The following is a 23654-nucleotide window of genomic DNA, read 5'->3' on the forward strand; positions in this document are numbered from 1 at the left end:
GTATATATAGTAGAGTCGCGATTTAAGACAAAAAGAAATAATAACCAGCATTAGTACACCGCTTCCCATCCGATCAGCGAAGTTAAGCAACGTTGGGTCTGGTTAGTACTTGGATGGGTGACCGCCTGGGAACACCAGATGCTGTTGGCATCCCTACGTCAAGTGGGGTTGGTGGAGGATTAGTGCCCCTCCCTGTAAAACAATTAACTCTAAGCCCTTGGCCACCCCATTTGGGATACATGGCGTCTGGCAATGGATGGATGGATGGATTTAATTTCTCCCATAATTACTTAATAGCACGATAATATCACTCAGTTGCACAAGAGAAACTGTGCGGGAAGTGGATGTGTTTAGTTTCTGGATTTCCAGATGACTGCTTGTTTAAAACTCTTGTGTTATGCTTTTGTTGGTCACTGATTGGCTTCCTCGACCCGACCCAACCCACGTGTCCCATGTCCCATACCACCTGCCACTGCCTGCCTCAGTGTTGTGTGGACAGTTTCTATGATAAGTGTTTATTTGCTTATTTTCTTGTTCCTCATTTCCTTTCAACTCTGAGCACATGGTTCCAAACCAAGTTTAGTTTTAGCACCCTGAAAGTGCTGTGAACACAAGAAAAGCATTTATTCTAAAGGAAAATGTAAAATTGTCAGACAAAGTGGCATGTGGTTTGGGAGCTTAAGTGCAAACAATCAGACAGATGAGTCGGGTGTGTTTACAGTGTGAATAGTTTCTTTGTTGGAAAAAAAAAAGTTAATGATGAAGAAGCGTTAAAGTTTGTGTTTACGCCTTTAGTGTAACGAGTGGGGGGGGGGGGGCTTTGCCTGATTTTTATTATGAACTGACGGTCTTCAAGAAAATTCGGCTCATATACAGTAGTATGTGAAGACACTGCGTGTTGATGTAAATAGTTAGGTAAGATAATTATGTGAGTTCAGTTCTTGTGAATTATACTGCTTGGCCGACTTGTTTATTATTCATGATTACTGCATTCGTGTGTATCTGAGAAGTGAGAAGTACGGAATCACTCCATGCTGACGACGACAGTGTAGTTTTTTTCCATTATTATCAGTGACTAATGACTTTCCTAAATAGTTTCACACTTTTTTTTTTTTTTTTGCCTGATTGGTAATGAGGACTTTCAAGAGGTTTTGTAGCAATCCTTGGTGGCTGAAATTTTATGGGGAGCATTAGGGGGCAAAACTGTCGGTTAGGTTAGGTTAGAATTCACTGATGTGTCCATTCGGAGAGGTCGTATGTAGTCTCACTGTCTCGGGTGTCTTAAGGCAGACATATTTGTAATAACCTATCTTTAAATATATTTTTTAAGGAAAATGGGGCTTCTAGAGCCTAATCCCCTATTTTACATGTAAATGTACTGTATGTCACGTTTTAGCGTGAAATTGATTTTGCACGAGGTTCTGCATAACCTGTCTCATGTTGTATGAAGACTGTACTGTAATATCCAACATTTCACTTATTTCTAAAAATTCACTTACTTGGGCATTCCTGTTTATACTTTCCCACACACCTGCTCAGTAATCACGCTCAGTGATACTCGGAAAAACATTTAGGGCATAGGGGGACCTTGCACTCTGCACATTGGTAAGTTGTCTCTTTTCTTGCTGGGGAACGACATTTGGTCGTGTTACAGATGTGGCACTGCCTGTATGCCTGACGACCTGCTGTGGTACGGCTAATCTCTACCATCCTGTGCTGTTGGAAATACACGGCACAGCCTAGCCAGTCCACTGTAGCCACTGTCCCCCACCTAGCACCTGGCACCTGTGCAGTTGAATATTCTTCAAGGAGTTCATGTGCAAACTCTCTCTCAAACTCTCATAGAGAGAGGTTTCCTGACGAGCTGCATGAACAGTATGAAACTGTTGAGGATGATGATATCAAGAAGGTGTAAAAACGCCTTCTTGTGCCACCTGCAGGACTTACTTAGGCAATCAACCTCACCAGTTTGCACGTCTGATTTATCAGCACGCCGCATGTTGATGTTATAATCGTTGACAGCATCTAGCTTCAACATGGGTTCCCTGGTCTTGTAGTCAGTTTTTCCAGTTTCCCCAAACACACCCTTATGTACTGTTGACATCATGTTAACCCGTCTCTTGCCATGTTGAGAGAAGGGCTAACATGTTGCCACATTTCTTGGTAAGAAGGGCTCCTTTCTCAGTATTTGCCGGAAATACAGGGAAATTCTTTCTTTTTGTTCTAACAGTTCCGCAGGACCCAGTACTGTGTTCAAGCAAATACTTGGTCAATGCCGGGGCAGTGTTATAATTATTAGTATACAATGTGGTGCCTGTTGCAATACCTCTCCATCGGCACTTTCACGACTGGTGCTGAGAAACCGTGAGGACAGTCACTAGGTATATCAGCATCTGTTGTCGAATAAACTATCATATCTAGCACATATCCATTTTTGAAGTTTGAAAGGACAAAGAATTTTAGGCCAAAGCGGTGACGCTTGGACGGCACACACTGAATAAATGCCAGCCTGCCGCTGAATGCCACCAGCAACTCATCAATTACCACTTTCAGAAACAGACGAAAAACCCTGGAAAATGACTCCTTGAGCATTATTAGGATTGGTCTAATTTTCCACAACCTGTTGTTTGGTGCAGGCCTGTAATTTCTATTGAAATGCAGGAACCTTAGGATGGCCAAGTACCTGTTACGGGTCATGTACTTACCGAAGACAGGTTTGCCCAAGAGTTCATCAACCGACCAATAGTCATGGAACGCATGTTTTCTTGTGTGCACCATCAACATGGTAAGGGCTAGCCACACAAACAAACTCCTCCACCTCCACAGGTTTCCAGTCCCTCATGTGCGTGCTTTTGCTGGCAGCCACGTCCAGAAATAACACACACATAGCCTGGTGGAAATTTATTTCTTCCACCAGGGATTGCATTATAGCAGTTGTGAAAATAGCCCTGAATATACTGCTAATACTCCAAGGCCTCGGGGGAAGCTCATCCTCCTGAACACCTGCTCCCTCCTCGTCGGACACCGGCACAGACAGTTCAAGTCCTGCTCCATCCTCCCAGACAAAGATATTAACTCTACCCACATGTGGTAAAGCGGGCCGTCTGCCATATGCAGGACGTTTTTTCTGCATGTGTGCACACCCACGGGCAGGGGGTGAGGGGGAAGGAGAGGGAAAGGTGTGGGAGATGGGTAGTAAGTGGGTGTAGACCCACTTGATGTGGACCTTCTCTGGGGAGACGCTTGGTGTTGAGTAACACCACGTGGGGCCCATGTGGAAAATTCCACTCCTGAAGGGCCCAGTTGTGGTGATTTCGCCCTTGATGTGCACGGCTGAGGCGATGGTAAACATTGGAGGGTGAGATGTCGGCGAGCAGGCGGCGAGTGTGACGGTGAAACTGCTCGTTAGTGTATATTCTGCTGATGACCGCCAACTCCACACTCACCTGCCTGGTGTACTGGGTCATCTACCTCCTCCTCCTCAGTGATCTTGTCACTGTCGAAGGCCCTGCCCTCCTCCTGCAGGAGTTTGAGAACCTTCTCTGGCATCTGAGAGCAGGTAGGGGTTGAAGGGCGAGAGAGGCCGCACTTGACATGATAGCTCTTTCTCTCCTCCGAGGACGTGCTTTCATTAAGTGTCCATGAGGACACGGTGTCGTCCAAGGCACGACCAATGGCACTACAGTATCACTGAACCCTTTCCCCAACACTAGGTGGAACTTTCACAGGGGTCAATGATACTTTCGGCCCTGCGCACAGTGGTACGGAATTGGACAATGACAAAGAAGACATGGCTCCTCACTCTACCAGTGCCTTGTACAGACAGAACCACGCATCCGTGGGGTACCAGGGGGTCTTACCTACCCGATGGGTGTCATAGAAAATGGTCACAAGTTCAAAGGGTGGCGGGAAGGTGCGTGCGGTATGTGCCGTCAGCCAGCAGCACTCCGCGCCCTGAATCATGACAGCTATACACGTCAGCCGGCAGTTAGGGGTTAAGCCGAATGGGACGTGTAAGGATTATTTCTGAGGGGTGGGAGGGATTTATTACTCACATAATGCCACAGGCAAGTGAGACTGGTCACCCTTGCAGGACTAAGTAGTCTAACCCTGGGCTCCTGTGCTCTTGATGGGGTAAAAAGGACTGGATTATAGCTAATGGATAGATAAATAATGTCTTCACCAAACATTGTTGTGACAGTTAAGACTAATGTGTTCTATGCTTGCAGCTTCATGTCTGACAGTGAGGCCTGGCAAGAATTATGTGACCTGTACCTGAAGGAGGGAGACTACAGCAAGGCTGCTTTCTGCATGGAAGAGCTTATCTTAACCAATCCCCACAACCACCTCTTCTACACCAGATATGCAGAAATTAAGTACACTCAGGTACACTCTCCTTCTAGATATTTTCATTGGCATTTATGTGTATACAAATAATTGGACAGTATATGGACAGTTGAATTGAAGTTAATAGCAGTTTTTTAATTCCAGAATTTATATTTAGGGTTGTTTCAGTAGCTGTTATCCTAAGGAAATTGTCATATTGCAGTAATTGATTTATTTATCTGTGTTTATTTTTCCATTTCATTCCATAAAGAGAAGAGACCCAAGAGTAGGTAACATATCTTTCAGTTTGCAGTAGAGTATGCTTGATTTTGTGAAATTATCAGGTTGATCAGTTATTTAATTGGAGAATTGTAGTTAGAAATCATTTGATAAAACAAGAGAAACTGGAAGCTGCCTTGATAGATGTAGAGGGAGCTTAAGCAAGGTTGGTTTGCAATACCATATTTTAGAACATAAGGACAATAAGAGATTTATTTCAGCCGCACATTGCACTTTATCTGTATAATGTGATTAACGGCTAAGAATGGTGCTAGAGAGGGATGCCTTCATATTGAGGCGTTTAATATTTATGGGGCAGAGATGGCAATTTTGCAGAAATGAACTATGGTCAGTGTTAAATAGGTGAAGCCTTCCTCTAGCAGCTAGCATAAGTGGTAAAAGCAAAAGTGACCACCCTTTAAATTATTTTGTTAAACTAATAAACTAGAATAAAAATACATAACATTAGAATAAGTTCAGTTATTATAAATTATTTAACTTCCTTCTTCTGAAAATTATTACAGTACTTTTTTTTTTTTTTGTATCTGCAACTTGCGGATATAAAAAATTATGCAATTTGTGCTATTATTTACTCTTCAGTGAAACTGCAGGCTGTTTGAATATAAAATGACTTGGCAAAAGTTTCCTGAATCTTAATTTTTTTCATTCAGTATATGGAGAACTTCCAGAAGACATTTTCATATCCCTTATGTTGTAAATGAGCCATTATTGTCAAAATTAAATCAGAAAAAAAAATTGCAACACCTAAACCTTATCTCAACTCATACATGTGTAGGTATAATATGAAGGCCTGTTAATTCTCTCTTTTTGGGGGGGGTGGGGGGTAACAAATTTGGAGCAGCCATTTCATAGATATTAACTTTCAATCTTTCGGCAAATTTTTCTCCAAACCATGTTTATGGTTGGTTGGCCCATATTTCATGGAACGCCTCTTATGTTGGCACCAGTACACCAGTTGGTATTGCTGCCTAGTTGTATAAGCATCCCTCATGTCCCTTCCTATCCCCCCAAAGGAGGATGGTGGATTGTAGAAGGGCACCATCAGCCTGCGGTCCACCAGGTTTATGTTAGAGATTGTCTTTGAGCCACAGCAGCAACTTAATCAGAGAATACCTTAAGCTGCATCACTGCAAATAATTAAAGAATTTATCTGATATTATACACACTACAGTATTAGTATCAGTAGTTGAACATCCTGTGTTTACTGTAAACTGTACCAGTATTCATTGTTTGTTTGATAAAAACTTGAGTTTGGGTAGATGAATGGATGTTGCTTATTTATGCTTTAGTTAACAATATTTTGATCAAAAATTTTTTTGAGAGTATAATTCTTTTATTCTACAGAAACCCAGTGTATACTACTGTACATGTTTTTTATGTGTTTATATTTAGGAAGGCCTTGGTCATGCATTCATGTGTGTTCCTCCAGGTTTCAATGGCAATTGAGCAGTGCTAGGTGCCATGCAGCTGTAGCACCACTGGTGCAAAACTAGCTAGTAGCTTGGGCCTTTTTTTTTTTTTTTTTTTTTTTTTTTTTTTTTTAGTGTTGCCATCCCTACCTATGTCTTCAGATTTGAATTCAGAGTTGTTCAAGATCATCTGTCATTCAAGGTAGACAAGTCTAGCCTGCCCAAGGGAACAGATGTTAGTTGTATGGAAGTGATGTTGAGTGGTCTCATAATACGATTGAATTTCCTTCCTTGCAGTGTTGTGAATGGCCAGCTATGGGGATTTTAGGTATATTAGAGAGGGGGGTGTGAATTGGGAGCAGGGGAGTGAAATGGCGGGGGACAGGGCGACTTGGAGGCGATTTGTTTGTGGCCACCCCAAACGGGATTGAGGCGTCTGGCAATAGATAGATAGATAGATCACTATCATGGTATTATTTCCTTGGGATGATGGTAGCCATCCTCCTCCTACCTAAAGCTGTGAATATTTTATAGTAAATATAATCAGAGTATGGCTTTTCTTGTATGTTTTTGAAAGCTGTAGCTGTAAGCTGCTGTAATGTATTTTACAGGGAGGGCTAGATAACATGGAAGTAGCACGAAGTTACTTCTGCCAGGCAGCCAAATTGAATCCGAACAATGTGCGAGCCCTCTATGGTCTCTTCATGGTAAGTTTTGAATATCTTGAGTACAGTATTTTTTTCATTCTTTAGATATGATTTTTTTTTTTTTTTTTTTTTCCCTTAAATTTTCTTTGTTCATTTAATTGCCTGCAGTTTACTCTTCCTTCTTTGTATCTTTATCCCTTTAATGTATATTCTATTTACTGGGTACTTGTCTCTCGATGATTATTAATCCCAAGCCTGTAGTGTGCTTTAATGCAGCAGATGTTGGAAAAATTTACAATATTCATTTTTATACTCTCCGTACAAATATCTAAGATTCTCTTACAGCAAATATTATTCATTCACAAGAACATCAGTAAAATGTGGCAGCAGTCTAGGTGCCTACATTTTTATATAATGATAAGTTGCAGACACCTTGTTTTTAACGTGTAACTTCATAAAGTATATGTTTATTATCCTTAGGTTCTTCTTTCATTATACTTAGCTTCCTATGAAAGATTAACTGTTGATATGCATGCATTTGTTCCAGTGCATAGGTGTAACTAAGCAGTGCATCTGAAACTGTAGATTTTAAATAATGTTGTTCAAAAGGTGCTGAATGAAGTTTTTCCGTTACCAGAGTTGCACCCAGGTGTTATCATCATCCAAACTGAGTGCTCAGAAGAAGAAAGAAACTCAGCAACTGGCCACTTGGGCCCTTAAGGAAGTTTCAAACAGGTGAGCAAAGTTCTAAATAGTACTGGGGCAAGTTTTATGGTGCAGTAATGGCTATTGCATTTCCCACTAATTGAGGAATTGTGGTGGATATAATGAAGCTAGTTATTTTTTTTATATGAGAATAATTTGTAGTGGTAGGTGGTGGTGCTTACCATCCTCTCACTTGATTTAGTGCTGCTCTCAGGTGAATGCCCTTTCCATTTTTCCTTCTTTCTTTCCTTCTGTCTTCTTCTGTCTTTCTTTTCTTCATTCATTCCTCTTCCTTATGCCTACAGGTGACTCCACATTCGCTCTTCTGTCTTTTTTTCTTTCATTCTTTCCTCTTCCTTCTGCCTAAGGACGACTCCACGGAGAGTGACAAGCCAAATGGTGTCCTGTACACCAGGAAACCATTTATTACGGTGGGTGGTAACCATATAGCCAAATTATGGTGCCTGGTGGTTTAGTGGGTGATTAAGGTGCTCCAGTTGGGTTGAGCCTTTGCAGGTTTATAACCAAGGAGTGGTTGGGGTTTATTGCTCGCGTAATGTCACTCAGTGATGAGCAAGGTGTGTCGTTCTCATCTGAAATGTCAGTACCAATTTGCCTAGCCCTGGGCTTCAGTGCTCCTTATGGGGCAACATAGGATTAGATGATGATGAAGACAGTAATCCCTGTAAGACCCGGATGTCCAAGTCCCAGACACCCGAAGTCCCAGACATTTTGGGCTCAGGTCCTTGGACACCAAAAAAAAAAAAAAAAAAAAAAAAAAAAAAAAAATTCATCTCTACTTTAAATTTGCCATGCAGTGATGAACAGCTGTGTTTGGCGCGTAGTTCCTCCGACGTCACAATATCTGCTCATGTGCTCACTTTTGTGGTGGTGCCCTACCTGCTGCAGGCCCTGCTGTTCCTCTGCTGCCTCTTACTTGTGTGTGTGATGATGGCCCCGCCACCTGAGAAGAGGAAATGAGTGGTTCTGACTCTGGAGAAGAAGAGGGAGATATTGGAGAAGGGGGTCACAGGATGGTCGACTTCCCGCATCCTCTGTGAATTCAACTTGGCCCTCTCTATCTGCAGAGGAAGATTATGTACCTTCCCAGGTTTGCAGTTGACCATTCCACGCAGATTTGGCATCGTCAACAATGTGCTGCTGGTGTGCTTGTGCGTGGTACAGAGCTGAAGGCTGCTGCAGAGAAGTTCGCAAGGCTTCATGACTCCCCAGACTTCAAGGCATCTGAACGGTGGCTCTTCGCTTTCAAACTACAACATGGCCTTACCAACCGTAAGGCCCATGGCGACGTTTTGAATGCCAACGAGGATGGAGTAGAAGGGTTTCGGCAGAAGGTGAAGGGTTTGATCGAGAGGGAGGGCCTCACTCTTGGTCAAGTCTACAATGCTGATGAATCTGGTCTCTTCTGTCTCTTGCTGCTCATGAACACCCTAGCAGAGGAGACGGCGAAGCGTGTACCTGGACACAAGCTCTCCAAGCAACGGATATCTGCTTTGTGTTGTGCCAATGCTAAGGGCATGCACTGGCTCATGCCCATTATTGTTGCCCATGCAAAGCAGCCTCGGTGCCTTCGTGGGTTGATGGATGTCCTTCCTGTTGTTTGGTACCATTCTGTGAAGGCTTGGTTCACAGCCAAGATCTTGAAAGACTGGTTTCACCAGCACTTTGTCAAGGAGGTCATCCATTATCAGACGAACATACTGGGAATCCCACGCAACCAGGTAAAGGCTCTCCTGGACAGTGCACCTGCACATCCGTCCAACAAGGAGTTGGTGGCTGAGAATGGCCTCATTAGGTGCTTGTTCTTTCCACCTAATACCACTGCTTTCATCCAACCAATGGGCCAAGGAGTGATCTTGGCAACAAAGAGGCTGTACTGTCGGAAGTTCCTGGACCAGGTGATGGTTGTTCTTGAGGACGAGGACAAGGGCAGGGAGGGACAGGACAAGCAAGGTCAGTGGGCTGTGGAAAACCTTTGTCGCTACAACCTCAAGTGTGCCATCTACAACTGGGGTAGTGCATGGAGGGAAGTCCCTGTCAAGACCCTGGAAGGTGGTTGGTCTCGTCTGCTTCTCGGAGCCGATGTGGTGCACGACTTTCTAGGTTTTGACGTGGATGACTTCCATGTGCGTCTTCGTGTGGCTGGGGATGAGGTGGGTGTGGATGAAATGCGTGAGTGGTTGGATGACGACAGGACAATCCTGGGTATCAGATCATGTCTGATATCGAGATCGCATCTTCAGTTGCAGGTTCAAGTACCCAACTGGAAGATTCTGATGATGACAGTGAGGATGATGCGGACTCCTCTCAGCGCGCCACTAATCTAGCCATCCCCAAGCTGAGCGCACTCTGGGAGCACGTCGTTCGTTCTGGACTACCTGGAACACCCGGGCTGTGACAGGGAGATTGGGTCCCTGGGACTTGAGGAGGAAGTGTGCGCTTTTAGGCAGCACATCATTAATCGCCAGAATCGCTGTTCTTTATGTCAATCAACTATTGACGCCTTTTTCAGACCCGTGACCCCCACCGTACCCAGCCCTGGCTCCACACCACTGCCTCACCAAGACCTGCCGTCTACCTCCAAGCCACAGCCTAGCACATTGGCCATGGTGGAGTCTCCACTGGACATGAGTTTGCGGCTATCTTCAGGGTCATCTGCAGTGGGTAGCCCATCACTACATCACAGCGACGCGCCCCTCGGCCACCTGCAACACATACTGTCTGGCTCTGACAGTGAATAAACAGCAATAACTCACCACTAGACCATATGGGAATTTACAGTGTTGCGCAGTGTTAAGAACAGAATGTGCAGTGTTAAGAAATTAGAATTCAGAGTGCCAAGGATTAAGTGCAGAGTGAAACACTGGCATGTTGAAACTGGCATGGCTCAAGTAAGAAAAGAATGTGCAGTGGCAAGAAATTAGAGTTCAGAATGCAAAGGATTAAATGCAGAGTGCAACACTGGTGTGTTTCAGGTGCAGCACAAGTAAGAACAGAATGTGAAGTGTTAAGAAATTAGAATTCAGAGTGCAAAGGATTAAGTGCAGGGTGCAACACTGGCGTGTTTCAAGTGCAGCGCAAGTAAGAACAGAATGTGCATTGTTAAGAATTAGAATTCAGAGTGCAAAGGATTAATTGCAGCGCAACACTGGATTACTGTTCGTGCTTCAAGTGCACCTTCACCACTGTCAGAGCCTGAGAGGAGGCGGGTTAATCTTCGCAGAGGCCACAGCCGCGTCGTAAGTACCCTGTACACTGCTAAATATTTTCCATACTCCTAATTTCTCATGCTCTGGTTCCTTTTCATTTATTTCATGGTTTCTGTCCCTTACTTGTATGCATAGGGTGTGAAATAGGTAACAGTGCATGTCTGGTAGGGAGTTATTTAGGTGGCTTTCAAAGTTACGTTGGGTTAGGGTCCATAAGTACCTGGGGCATTTTTCCCAAGTCCTGGACATGCCCTTGGCTCTGTTATGTTGGATCTTGGAGGGATTACTGTAATTTGTTATTGTTGTTGATAATGTTCATGTAGATTTTTTTTCAGTAATGTATTGTACTCATGTGGTATACACTTTTCCTACGGAATTTTACTTTTCCCCTGATTTATTGAATTAATTTGATATATTGAATATGGTATAGCAGGCGTCTCGTTTTGATTATGGTATAGCAGGCATCTTCTCTATTTACTGTACTTTTAAAAAAACTTATTCCATTACCCAGTGTGTGTCTGTGTGTCTGTGTCTGTGTGCATGCGTGCATGTGAGATTGAGAAAAAATATTATTGTTATAGCAGTAATGGATGAACTATGGAACTGGACTTTGGGTAGTTCTTAGCAAGCTTTTTTAAATATCAGCATTTTGATACCGGTACTGCAGGCGTGTCCCATTATACGAGAGTCCACTAGAGAAATCGATGAGATGAGAATGGGCAAGTTAGACTCAAATTTAGTGATGCAAGCACAAAAATTCAATGTTGCGAGAAAATCATTTGACGCAAGTGGAAAATTTGAGAAGCTTTCTGTTTCCCACCACAGACTCAGTAGGGCCCTGACATAAAGGCATGTGGGAGGAGCTTGTGAGCCCTGCATATCTCCCCTACCCACCCACCTTCCACACTCCCACTTCCCACTTCATCCACTCTCTCTCTCTCTCTCGTAACACAACAGCTGTGGATGTCAGAAGTGCCTTGTGTGAACCTGTTACTGAGAGTTTTATTGATCTCTGAAGTCGTGCAACAAGCACAAAAAATTCTACATAATGCCTTCCTTTGCAAGTGCTGTGCTTGCCAAGCATGCACATGTACTGAAAAGTAACCATGAAACAGGAAATTCTGAATTGTCATTGCGGTGAGTGTGTGTCCCGCATGTGCCATGCGTTTATCCTGTTGTCATCCACCATATGCACTCTACTAAAACTGCATACAATGCATCAGGTTCTGCGTCCACTGCACAGGTGAGGGCAACTCACGTCTGTTATGATATGATGAAGAAAATGAGGCGGCTGCTAGTGATGTGGCTGTGGAACCAGAACACAGCCCAAATTGCATTATCAAAAGGTCATGTGCAAGAAAAGGCACATATTGTGGCACAATTGTAAGGGTGAACATGATGCATATGTTGCTGCGGATGAAGGTGTTCGTGTTTGTTTGGGCCAGGGTGGTGAGGGTGCAAGACCATGTGGTGAGAGTGAGAGCCCATGTGGTGCCTCATCGCAGGCCCATGTTATCTCAGTCAGTTAAACCATTGCAGCAGGTGATGGCTGGTTTGCCCATTTTAAGAGTACAAACCAGCACAACATTAAAGTGCTCGGAGAGGCAGCGATTGTGAACACTGAGGCAGCAGGCTGGTTTCCAGAAGAGTTTGTCAGAATCGTAAGTTAGGGTGAGTATTCAGGTGTTCAGTATGGGTGAGACTGGACTTTTTTGGAAGAAAAATCTTCCTGAAGTATATCATCAGGGAAGAAAAGTCTCCGCCAGGAATTAAGGCCAACAAGATCGCTTTACTTCATGGTGGCAGTGCAGAGGGCGACGTTAAGTTGGAGCCATTGCTTGTATACTTTTCAGACACACCACATGCCCTCATTGGAACCGTTAAACAAAGGTCACTGGTTGTGCTGCATGTTGAATGCGAAGGTCTGGTTGATGCAGTCTATTTTCATGGGCTATATAATAGACTACTTTTTGCCCTTCATTTAGAAATACACATGAGCAAATAAAGGCAAGTGCCTCCTAGGTATCAATAAAACCTTAGGACATCCAAAGACAATTGAGGACATGTGCGATAATGTCAAGGTTTTCCAGTCATCAGACACCATCTCCCTCCTGCAGCCAAGGGTCCAAAGCATTTTTGCAATGTTCAGGGCCTGTTACATGAGTGTAAGTAGGAATTGGTGGCAGTGACAGAGGATAAGAGGCAGACAGTCATAATGTTTTGCAAGGGCTACACCATCAATCTTACCCTGGAAAGCATCAAACTGTCATGGGAGGAAGTGACATCCTCCAATATGAATGGCGTGTGGCAAGCCGTGTGGACAGAGGTGGGACGAGAATTCTGGGGTTTCCTTATGGAGGAAGCCCCTGCCATTTGCCAGCAGATGCCTAACTTGATGCAAGAGGTTGACGTTCATGAGGTGGATGATGTCGGTGTGGCAGACCTTCTCGAATTTCACACCCGGGAGCTCACGGAGAGAAGTCTCTTCCTTCTGGAAGCGAGGAGCCAGGTGGAGATCTGCTACCAGCCAAGGAGCTCACCACGATGCCCTTGGCTAACATTGTAGACCCTGCCAAACACACAGTTGATGTGCTGATGAACTACAACCCGCAGATGGATAGAGCTTGAGTGCAACGCTGAGCTAATGGAGGCAGTGAGTGCATATCAGGAGATTTACCTATAAAAAGGGCAGTTCTTCACTCCGGTGCAGCTGAACCACAGCTGTCCACTACTTTTGAGGAAATCCATTACAGACTCCCACCTCCAAGGACAAGGGTGTTGAAGGAAAAATCTGTTGCCAGGAGCAGGTTCTTGTTGTCCTTGACCGCTGCCACATCTCCAGCCACTCTGTCTCCTTCAGCCACATAGTCTCAAGTCACAGGCCCTCAGTCTCCAGTCTTCCTGGCTCCTGTTGAGCTTCTAGAATTGCTCATGGAGGTGAAGGTTCTCCTAATGTCTGCAGCAAGTTAGGTGAGGGAGGGAGATCTTGGGCCACCCCCTAATGCTGCCACCACTGTTTTCTCTTTTGCCTCCGTGAGAGAAAATGTAGCCAGCCCCAGTGGTGTTGTCTTTGGGGTGGCTTATCCAGACGGTACTTGTACTCTTTCACAAGTAAGTTTACATACTTTATTACAGTAAAACGCCATAACTTCGGACATTTTTTATGTGTTTTAATGAATAACTCCTTGTAGAATGGTGCAATTTTATTCCTGTTGGTGTCATGTGGTAGCCAGGGAGAGTACCTACTAAATCCATATATTTAAAAAAATTAGCCAAGCTAAACTTGTGCTTTTTTTTTTTCATTTTCAAGTGTCCGAAGTTAGGAACAAATTTCTTAACTTCGGACAGCTCTTCCAAACTTCGGACATCCATGTATTTTCCCTTTAAACATGAGAATGGTTAATGGGATCTATCTCTGGACACACTGGCCAAACTTCGGACACTTGAGAAGTTTTTAAAAAATGTAAAAAAAAATATTGGGCACTCGTGACCAGAGTTATACATATATATAGAGAAGTATCCCAGAATATCTTCTTTTTGGAGCTCGTAATTTCATATCACATTAAATTGCATCATATCACATTGTAGTGAGGTATTCTGGCCGTAAATAGAACTAAGAACTATTCACGAACTTTTTGAGATGAAAAAATAAAATAAAAATGCACTGCATATACCCAAAACTGTAAGAGGAACTGTCCTCATTTTCCTAAACAAAACTTCACTTAATTATCAAGTATCTACCTCATTGACTCAATAAATGCATACCGAAATAACATAATATGATGTTGAACATTTCTTACAGGTTCTAAAGACACACACACACACACACACACACACACACACACACACACACACACACACACACACACAAATCAACAGACACACGCACACACTGGCACATGTTATGAAGGCACCATGGAACATATTAACTGTAGTACATCAGTACAAAAAACTATTCCTTAACTACCAGTATAAAATACTGTAACTAAATGTATAGTATCACTTTTTTCTTTAAAATAAACCTCATTACTGGTTAAGGCACCTTATTGGCAATAACTTTGGTACTGGTAGTACTGACTATGGTATCTTACAGATCTATATCAAAATTATTATCATTACTTAGGCCAAAGGTTCACATCTACATCAAAAATCATCCTTTGCTTTCGGTCAAGTGTTGGTTCTGGTAACACCTTCAGTATATCCTCTTTGTCTATGTCACTGCTGTCATCAACCATTGGATATACAAATGTGTGAGGTGTACCCTGAACGTGTTTGAGAAACCTGACATGTATTTCTGGTTTTACCTTAACAATGATAGCAATATAATGCCTATATCTGTCTTTGGTATCAAAGGGAACCCTCACAACTACCCAATCTGAGGGAACAACTTTATCCCCAATAATCTGGGTAGAGGTGACTGTCAGGGGAGATGCTTGTGCTTCATGGTTGGGTGCAGATGTGGAAGTGGAAGGCTGTGCTGCTATCTCTGCTGTATCCTCTTGTGGCTGCAGTGGCTGGGGTTGTGGATCATCAACTTCACACTCTTCATGCTGGCTCTCTTGTTTCATTTTGTAGTGCCCTTGTAGTAATACTCATGCCCGGTGACACATTCAACCTTTTCTTTCGCCTTGGTTTCGCTATAGCTGGACTTGAGCTTGACTGACTGGTTCCATGCCTCATGTCCTTCAACAATTCCAACACTGAGCTGTCTAAGGCAGTACTGGTAGATGGTCCTGGTGTACCAGTATCAGCTGTATCTTGGACTGAATCTTCTGGAAGTCATGAGATGGATTTCTGTGGATCAAGAGGATAAATGCCGCACTTCCTAAACCCACTACGTAGGTTGTCAGCAATGGTCCCTTTAACTTTATCCACCAGTTCGGTCAGTAGTGCTGGGAAGCAGTCTTTAGGTAATGAAGCACTCAGCCTACCAACAGTAGTTTTCTTGAAGTTCTCGAGGATCTTACGCCAGTGCACTTTTAGAGGCCGGAACACAGCAACATCGAGAGGTTGTGTCAAGTGCGTGGAGTTAGGTGGTAAGAGAAGAAAGGAGATATTATGTTTCTCACATGACTCAATAACACTGGGTGATACATGGCTTGCCAAGTTGTCTCCTATAATGACAACTCTACCTGTCTTGCGTTTAGCATAGGGGAGGATAATTTTGTGGAACCAGTCATCGAATGAACACGAGTCGAACCATCCACTGGGGGACCTATTGTATAGTGTTCCAGGAGGGCCCCCTTCAGTCCAGGTATCGTAAAGCTGGATAGCTTTATACACCACATATTGAGGGAGTAACACACCAGATGCAGTTCCAGAGAACATAATAGATATTGAGGATTTTGTTGAGTTCATGATTCTCTCTGGATATTTAGTGCCCCGCCTCACTATGACTTTCTTTTTACCTGGATCATCAGTAAGATTGGTCTCATCAAAATTTATTATGTTCTCTGGAGGCACACCTTCTAGTGATTTTTTCAGGTTACTGTAGAACTCAGCTAGCATGGCTCTTGTCACTCTGGCTCTGTCAGTCTTTATATTCTGGGACAATCGTCTACTAAGGGTTTGTTTGTGGTGCTTGAAGAAGGAATGGGCCCATTTAACACCAGGTACATTGTTACTGAATCGTGACACAACAACCCCTCGTTTGTCTAAATATGCTTTCACTAACATCCTCAAGTCCAAATTGTCGAGTGAGAATCCCCATTCTGCCAATGTGAGGATTCATTGACACACCAGTAACTCTTCATCATGGCTCAATGAAGTATAACGTCCCACTTGTTTGCAATGTTTTTGTATCAGGTAATCATGTAATGTGCTCTTTTTTAATTTATATTTTTCAGCTGCTTTGCGCACACTCATGTTCTTGTTATTTATGTCATCTTTAGCCTTTTCCAGGGCACTTTTGGACACTTTACTTGTGTAGGCTTTTTTCCTCTTTATAGGAGATTTCGCTGTTTTAGCCATGTTTTTCTGTTTATATAATTAGCATCACTTTACCATTAATATTATTGTCTGTCCGAAGTTTGGACTTTATTTGGCTCAAATAATTTGTCTGTCCGAAGTTAGGAATTTTTTCTGCAAAATAAAGAAGTATTCATTAAAGCAGGCATAGCAAGATTATCCATGCATATATTTTGAAACAGTTTACTTCCCAGTACTTACAGCACTTTTCTACATATAATCGTACTGTTCACTTTTTTACAATTGAAACTGTTTGTTCTGTGTGAACAAAGTTTTGCAGGGTAAGAAAATTCAGTTATTTTTTTCAATGGATTCACGAATTTTTTTCACCCACACATATTCAAGCTAGTTTAATAGGATTAATACATAATAGTCTTAGAGGATTACCCTACCTACCCACATCATTATTTTTTGCAAATATCGCACTCTCTTCCAATAAACGTGAATTGTTACATTTTTTTGCGAAATGTCCGAAGTTTGGACGCCGTCCGAAGTTATGGCGTTTTACGGTAATGCTATTTCCTCCTTCCATTTGCTCCCATAGTCATAATTATGCATTATTATACGGCATATGGTATTACTACAGGTGTTTATGAGAGTGTTTGTATTTCTTTTCTTGCATGAAATTAACTGGACCTGGGTTACCCTAACCCATTTTTCTCACAAGTTTTGTACTCTGTTATATGAGTTTTTGCAATCCGAGCAGTCCTTCATTAACATATCACACTCTTGTAACGGGACCCGCCTGTACTGTCATGCAGTACGTTTGTTACTTTCTTACTGACTTCCCTGTTCTTTATGACTGTTTTCAGTGAGGCAGCAACCTTTCTACCCTACTGTACCTTTTCAAGCACCTTGTCCTCAAAACTTCCATCCTTACTCATCACACTCCCAAAATACAATACTTGAATGCACTCACTCTTTCCATTTCTTCATCATGCAGCCCCACTGTGCATTCTGTGACATCATATCTCTGAGAGACGTAACTCTGCTCTTATGTACTTTCACTTACTCTTACCTAAATTCGCGTTTAGATTCTGTTTCTTACAGACACTCCCAGACTCATTCACCACATCTTTCATCTCACATTCATCCTCACCTAAGAATACAGTATCATCAGCAAACAACAGTATAGGAAGTTTCCAAACCCAACCTTCTCACTGAAAGACACTCCAACACCCACTGCCCTTCCTAATATCACATAATACAGGCAACCCCCAATTTTGTGAGGTTAAGGGACACAGACCACCGTGAATTTGGAATTTCTGTGTGATTTGGATGCATCCCCCCCAAAATGCCCCATGGTAGCCTATAACCTCTGTAAGCTCCTAGAAACTTTCACATGAACTGAAAACCATCTTAAAACATCACAAATACAGTATATACTGTACTGCTGTACAGTACAGTATACAATTTACTTCAGTAAGAAATAACTTGTTAATGGGTATAGTATGATCATAAGAATTAAGGCTAATTTTGTTGTTGCTGACTGCTGCTGACACTGCAGCAGTGTGCACAGTCCTGAAAAGCCATATCTGGGACCAGAAAACACCATGAAATATCACAGATATATACTAAAGTGCTGTATAAAAACTTTAATAACCAGTAAGCATTTAATGGGTATGGCTAAAATAAGAGGGCAAATTATTTACCTGGATACTTCCACCACCACACGAGACAGTGTTATTCACGCACGCACATCAGGCAGCGCGAGACCGGGGTAATCATCACGTAAATATTTTGCCCCATTTTCTTATACAGTAACCATACCCATTAAAATCTGAGTTAACAAACCATTGACTCTGAAGATATGCTGGAAAATCCACATAAAAGCACGGACTGTGAATTTCGGACCCGTGAATCTCGGGGGTTGCCTGTACTGTAACTCCATCCATGTGTATACAGATTAAACAACCACAGGGACAAGACACACCTGCTTCAATCCAACACTTAAATCAAAGGACCCACTCATTTCACTGTCCATACACACTGCAGCCCGAGCATCCTCATACTGTACATACCCTTCATGGCATTCAGCAGCTTCACAGCTACTCCATTTATTTTGAATGCCTTCCACTTTCTATATTTATTCACTTTGTCATATACTTTCTCCAGATCCTTGAAGGCAACTTACAACTTCTTTCCATTCTCTAGATATTTTTCTATTAAACACCGTAGAATGAATATCTGATTTACAACAGCCAAACCCAGGTTGAAAATTAGGTCAAAGATACAGACTGTTTAAATGCTGAGCAACCTTACCCTTTTTAATATTAGATATAGGGCTAGTAGTGAACTCATGTGATTTATTTTTTCAGATATTCAAAATGCAGATCAAATGCGATGGATGGGTCGAAAATACTGGAAACTTTCAAGTCTTTGAGCATAACGGACAAGGCATGATAGTGTTTGGTGCTCGTATTTGGACTGGTGTTGATTATTAATTTTGTATGACAATATCTTTTTTAGGTGGTGCATCGTGTTTGCCAAAAATATAACAACCATGTTTTATACTAATGAACGAAATTAGGTAGTGTCTACAAAACTACAATATTTTCTGAAGTTTCAATGGTATGTAGTGACTTAAAGTACAGGTGAGTATGTTGTGACTTAAACTGTGTCTGAAGAGTAGTGTGGTACTTGTGATACTAAAGAGCCAAAGAGAATGTAGTGCTAACAAAGAATCCAACACAGTTTTTGAAAGAATCACAGGTGCAAGCTGAATGTGCAAGCAAAGTTATAAATTATCCAGCATTAGTAAGTGTGTAAGTAGTTTTTGCGTATATGATAAGTAATTGGCTGAATTGAAAAGAGTAAGTGCTGTGGCTGAGAATTATTGCTTGAAATCACGGGTGCACGATGAATGTGCAGACATAATTATCCAGCATTAGTCAGTGTGTATGTGGTAAAAATTTTTGCATATTTGACAAAAACAATGAGCTGACGAAAAAAGTAAGTGCTACGGCTGGCATTCATTGCTTGATTGCACATAAGAGTGCATGAGGTGATGACAGGATGGATACAGCATGGGACCCAGCTTCACAGATAAACTTATGATTTACTCGCTCTTGTAACTCAGGTTGGCTTTTGCTGAAAGAACAGGAGACTTGGGAATATTATGTACTTTACTCTCCATGTCCTTTATGCAGACGAGAGCAACTTACAGTAATTTTTCTCTCGTAACTTACATAAGTTTTGCAAGGAGCTTGAGATACAGGATTCAGCACTCTCCATGTCCTTCATGAATAAATAAATCACAGTAACTATGATAGGGAGTTGATCTTAAGTTTGTTTGTTAATCCAGGCCGAGTGCTGTAATCTGCCACCTGGTCAAGAACATCCTGTATTTACTGACATGCTGGAATTTCACTTGTTTCCTTCTTATAGTTCCAAGTTTGTGTGAAAAGATTGTAAAGACAAGAGACTGTAGGTTTGTTCTCATTTTTGTGTTTTTTATTTATTTATTTATTTATTTATTTACTTTATGTATTTTTTGCTTTTTCTATACACTTATCCCCAGTACATAATTATAAAGGGCCAGTCCATTGATAGAGAGAATCAAGATATGATAAATATCTATATAAATTTTTTTTTGTTGAGATGCTTTGGGCATGTGCAAAGGATTGCGGATGACAGTTGGGTGCAAAAAGTGAGAAGTGTGAACATTGGGGGTAGGGTTGTGAGAGACAGATCGAAGAAGACCTGGAATGCTGTCATAGAGTGTGACGTCAGGGATGAGGGACTGAATAAAGAGGCTGGCAGAGATTGAGCAGCATAGAGAGCTGCCATTATGTGACCAAGGCTGAGGTGTGCAAGCATGATGGAGCCTTTAAAAAAGAAATAAAACAAAACGTTCATGCAAAATCCTTAGTAAAGTGTAGATAACATCAACAGGATATTGTATTATACTGTACCTTTTTTATTTCTTTGGCAAAAATTTAATCCATTAAGTTAATTTATCTACGCATGCTTAAGAAAAATTTGTGTATGGATGTACAAGATGAAGTGGAATTAATCAGTAGAGTATTTCTCTTAGGTGCAAGTCCTGAGAGAAAAGTGTTATATCTGTTGTTAGGAACTGAACAAATTAGACCTAGAGAGAGTGGTTAAGAGAAACTTGTATGTAATACTACAGTATAAAGGGAATTCATATAGAAGTTCATCAAGGCATTTACTGATTGTAGAAGTACAAGTTCTGGGGGACTTCATGAACCTTGTCTAGTGCATTAAAAGTTCTCTGTTCAGTACGTAAGCAGTTGATATTTACATACACAATAATATTTATTACTTCATGAATAAGTCAGATGTCCGTTTTAATGAAGGCAATGAAAACCATTCCGTTAAAAAACAATGTTTTAATATTGTCAGCTGTACTATGAAAAGTTCTGAAAAAAAGTTTTTTCAGTGTTGTAGTCTTTAAGTTCTAAGACAGTATTTGGTGTTATTTATTGGATTATGTTTGGGTATTTTTGTGAGCTGCCATGAAATTAATGAACAGTGGATGGTGTAGGAGGTTCAAAGTTTGTGCTCTTAGCCTTTTCTTGAAGAACGAGTGTCTTACTACTGTAATGCTCTCAGATTTTCCTTCTTAATCCTGTGTGTGATGCTGTAATTACTGGTATCTATTCTAGTGACTGTGATTCTATCTTGCCTGATGCCTCATAGATAGATTCATATAGTTAAATTCACTCCTCTTCTGTTTTTAGTTTCATGAAGTAAACTGATGCATATTTTCTTACAGTCCTTTCTCTTTGGTTATTTGTCACTGGTATCAACTGACTGGGTAGTCCAAGATGATGCTGTGCCATTGTTTTACTGTAGAGTATGTGGGAGTAAGAGTACACTCCCTTATGTACAATACATAATCTTTATTCCAGAAAGCATCCACCTTATGTAAATATGGTAATAATGCTGTATCATTATTGCAATAACAGATTACCTAGATATGAAGATGGCTTCAGTTTTTCCTCTCAAGCAGAACTACAGTAAGAAATCTTTATCTACCTATAACAGGTTAGTGGAAGACAGGCCTTTCAACCTCCAGTGTAGCCCATTGGTTTTTAGCTAGTCCCATGCCAGTTTGGTAGATCTGCATATTGCATCTCTTCATTTGTTATTCACCATTACTCCTCCCATTTCTTGCTAGTGATTCCCTGTAGTTCTTGTACTTTTGATGTTCATTTGATATCTGTTTAACAGAATCATATTTCCTGTAGTTCTTATACTTTTGATGTTTATTTTATATCAAACAAGCAAAAACCATAGTTATTAATAACCATGCCTGTTATCAAAGTGAGAATAGGAAGTAGTCAAACAGCAGTACTTGAGTGCAAGATGGGAGTGTGATACGTGTACTGGATGGGGTTATGAAAGAGGTTAAAGCTAGAGATGTGGAAAGGAAGGCTAGGTTGATGATGAAATGTGATGGATGGATTAATTCAAATCTGATTAATACAGAATGATACCGAGCTACTTGTTGATACTGAATAGGATTATTGGAGACTAGTTGAAAGTTTTGTGAACATCCTTGAGTGGCATGGTTTGAAAGTACTGTACAATAAATGTAAATAAGAGTGAAATGATAATCGTTAAGAGATAAGATGACTTGTAGTGTGATGTGCTGGTGAAGGGAGAGAAACTTTAATTGGTGGAAGAGTTCAAACTATTGCACTGTAGTAATAGAAGCTAAAGGTAAATTTGCAGAGGAAGTGAAGGCTGTAGTAGTTCAAGGAAGAAAGTGGCTGGTATCATAAGGATTGATTTGTGTTAAAAAAAAAAAACTCTAAACATAGAAGGCTACAAGAGAATTACATGTAGGTGTAAGAGTGGTATGGAATGAATTTCAAGTCAACAAAAGAGCATTGGAAAAGGGATATAAGAAATATATTTTTGTGGGTTACCTAGACAGGAGGGGATAAATAATTTTGTGGGTTGCATAGACAGGAGGGGATATATAATTTTTTGGGTTGCATAGACAGGGGGGGATATATAATTTTGTGGGTTGTATAGACAGGAGGGGATAAGAAACTGTGATTCATGAAAGATATGAAGCAAAAAAAGTGTGATGATAAATAAGTAGAAAATAGTTTACTTGAGAGGCATGATCACATAAAGAGGATGAAGATAGATTGAGTTGTTGTTGTTGTTGTTAATCAACCTCAGTCTGTCTGGCCAAGCTGACCCATCCACCACAGGCAAGCAACCACCCCTGCAGAGCTCTCCTCTGCATTGAATTGATGTTTCATTGAAGTTGACAGTGCCTCGCTACAGTGAGGCATGGGAAAAGTGTGGTTTGGTTCCTGGATGGATGGTGCATTTGCATCCACCCAGTTAATAGGGGCACCATAGTAGGCTTCATTTCCCCCCATAATGAAAAGGGTAGGCTGTGTGGGATATGTGAGTTTGAAGGTAAAAGATCATAAAGTTATTGGATCTGTATATCTGTCTATAGCCAGATGCCATATATCCCGTAACGGGTGGCCGTTTGGCCTTGAGTTAGTTGTTTTACGGGGAGGGGTACTAACCCTGTGTTAACCCACTTGTTGACACGTAGAAAACACGTATTGGTTGGTTATGGTTACCATTCAGCATTGTAAATGGTGTCCTGGCTTACAGGAATTTGGATGGAAGTAAATAAATGTGTGAGAAGGCAATATATGGAAGTTAATGAGGCCAAGGAATTACAAGGAACTATAATGAGATATGTGGAAGTTGAGGCTGAGGAATTACAAGGAACTATAATGAGATATGTAAGAAGGCACGGATAAGTGAAACTGTGCCAGCAGAGTGGAAAACGGCTGTGATTGTACCCCTGTGCAAAAATAAAGGTGAGCGAAGTGAGTGCAAGAATTATCATGGCGTAAGTTTATTGAGTGTGGTAGGGAAGGTGTATGTATGAAAGAATTATTATAGAGATAGAAAGAGAGATATCAGAAGTCCTAATGAGTGATGAACGGGTGGCTTTAGGAGTGGCAAAGTATGTGTGGATCAAATATTTGCAGTAAGACAGATAGTGGAGAAGGCTTGTACCCCTGTACAAAAATAAAGGTGAGCGAAGTGAGTGCAAGAAT

The 23654-nt window shown here is 41.6% G+C and overlaps 1 protein-coding gene and 1 pseudogene across 2 annotated transcripts in view; both read left to right on the plus strand.

Annotated features, from left to right (window-relative positions):
* Window positions 1-21530, plus strand: part of LOC145408062 (ER membrane protein complex subunit 2-like) — a 39752-nt gene extending 18222 nt beyond the window's left edge. Inside the window, exons 5-9 of one of the 2 annotated variants that reach the window (XM_080278866.1) lie at window positions 4230-4386; window positions 4598-4612; window positions 6647-6742; window positions 7320-7417; window positions 18903-21530. In XM_080278866.1, the coding sequence (XP_080134992.1) occupies window positions 4230-4386; window positions 4598-4612; window positions 6647-6742; window positions 7320-7417; window positions 18903-18987 (451 nt within the window). In that variant the 3' untranslated portion in view covers window positions 18988-21530. The remainder of the gene's footprint in view (window positions 1-4229; window positions 4387-4597; window positions 4613-6646; window positions 6743-7319; window positions 7418-18902) is intronic. The other variant, XM_080278867.1, reaches the window with a different exon arrangement.
* Window positions 34-150, plus strand: LOC145408164 (5S ribosomal RNA; annotated as a pseudogene).
* Window positions 21531-23654: the final 2124 nt, after the last annotated feature.

Source organism: Coenobita brevimanus, chromosome 75 (assembly GCF_032717465.1).
Source record: "Coenobita brevimanus isolate Jiangsu-jjx chromosome 75, ASM3271746v2, whole genome shotgun sequence".
Classification (NCBI taxonomy): domain Eukaryota; kingdom Metazoa; phylum Arthropoda; class Malacostraca; order Decapoda; family Coenobitidae; genus Coenobita; species Coenobita brevimanus.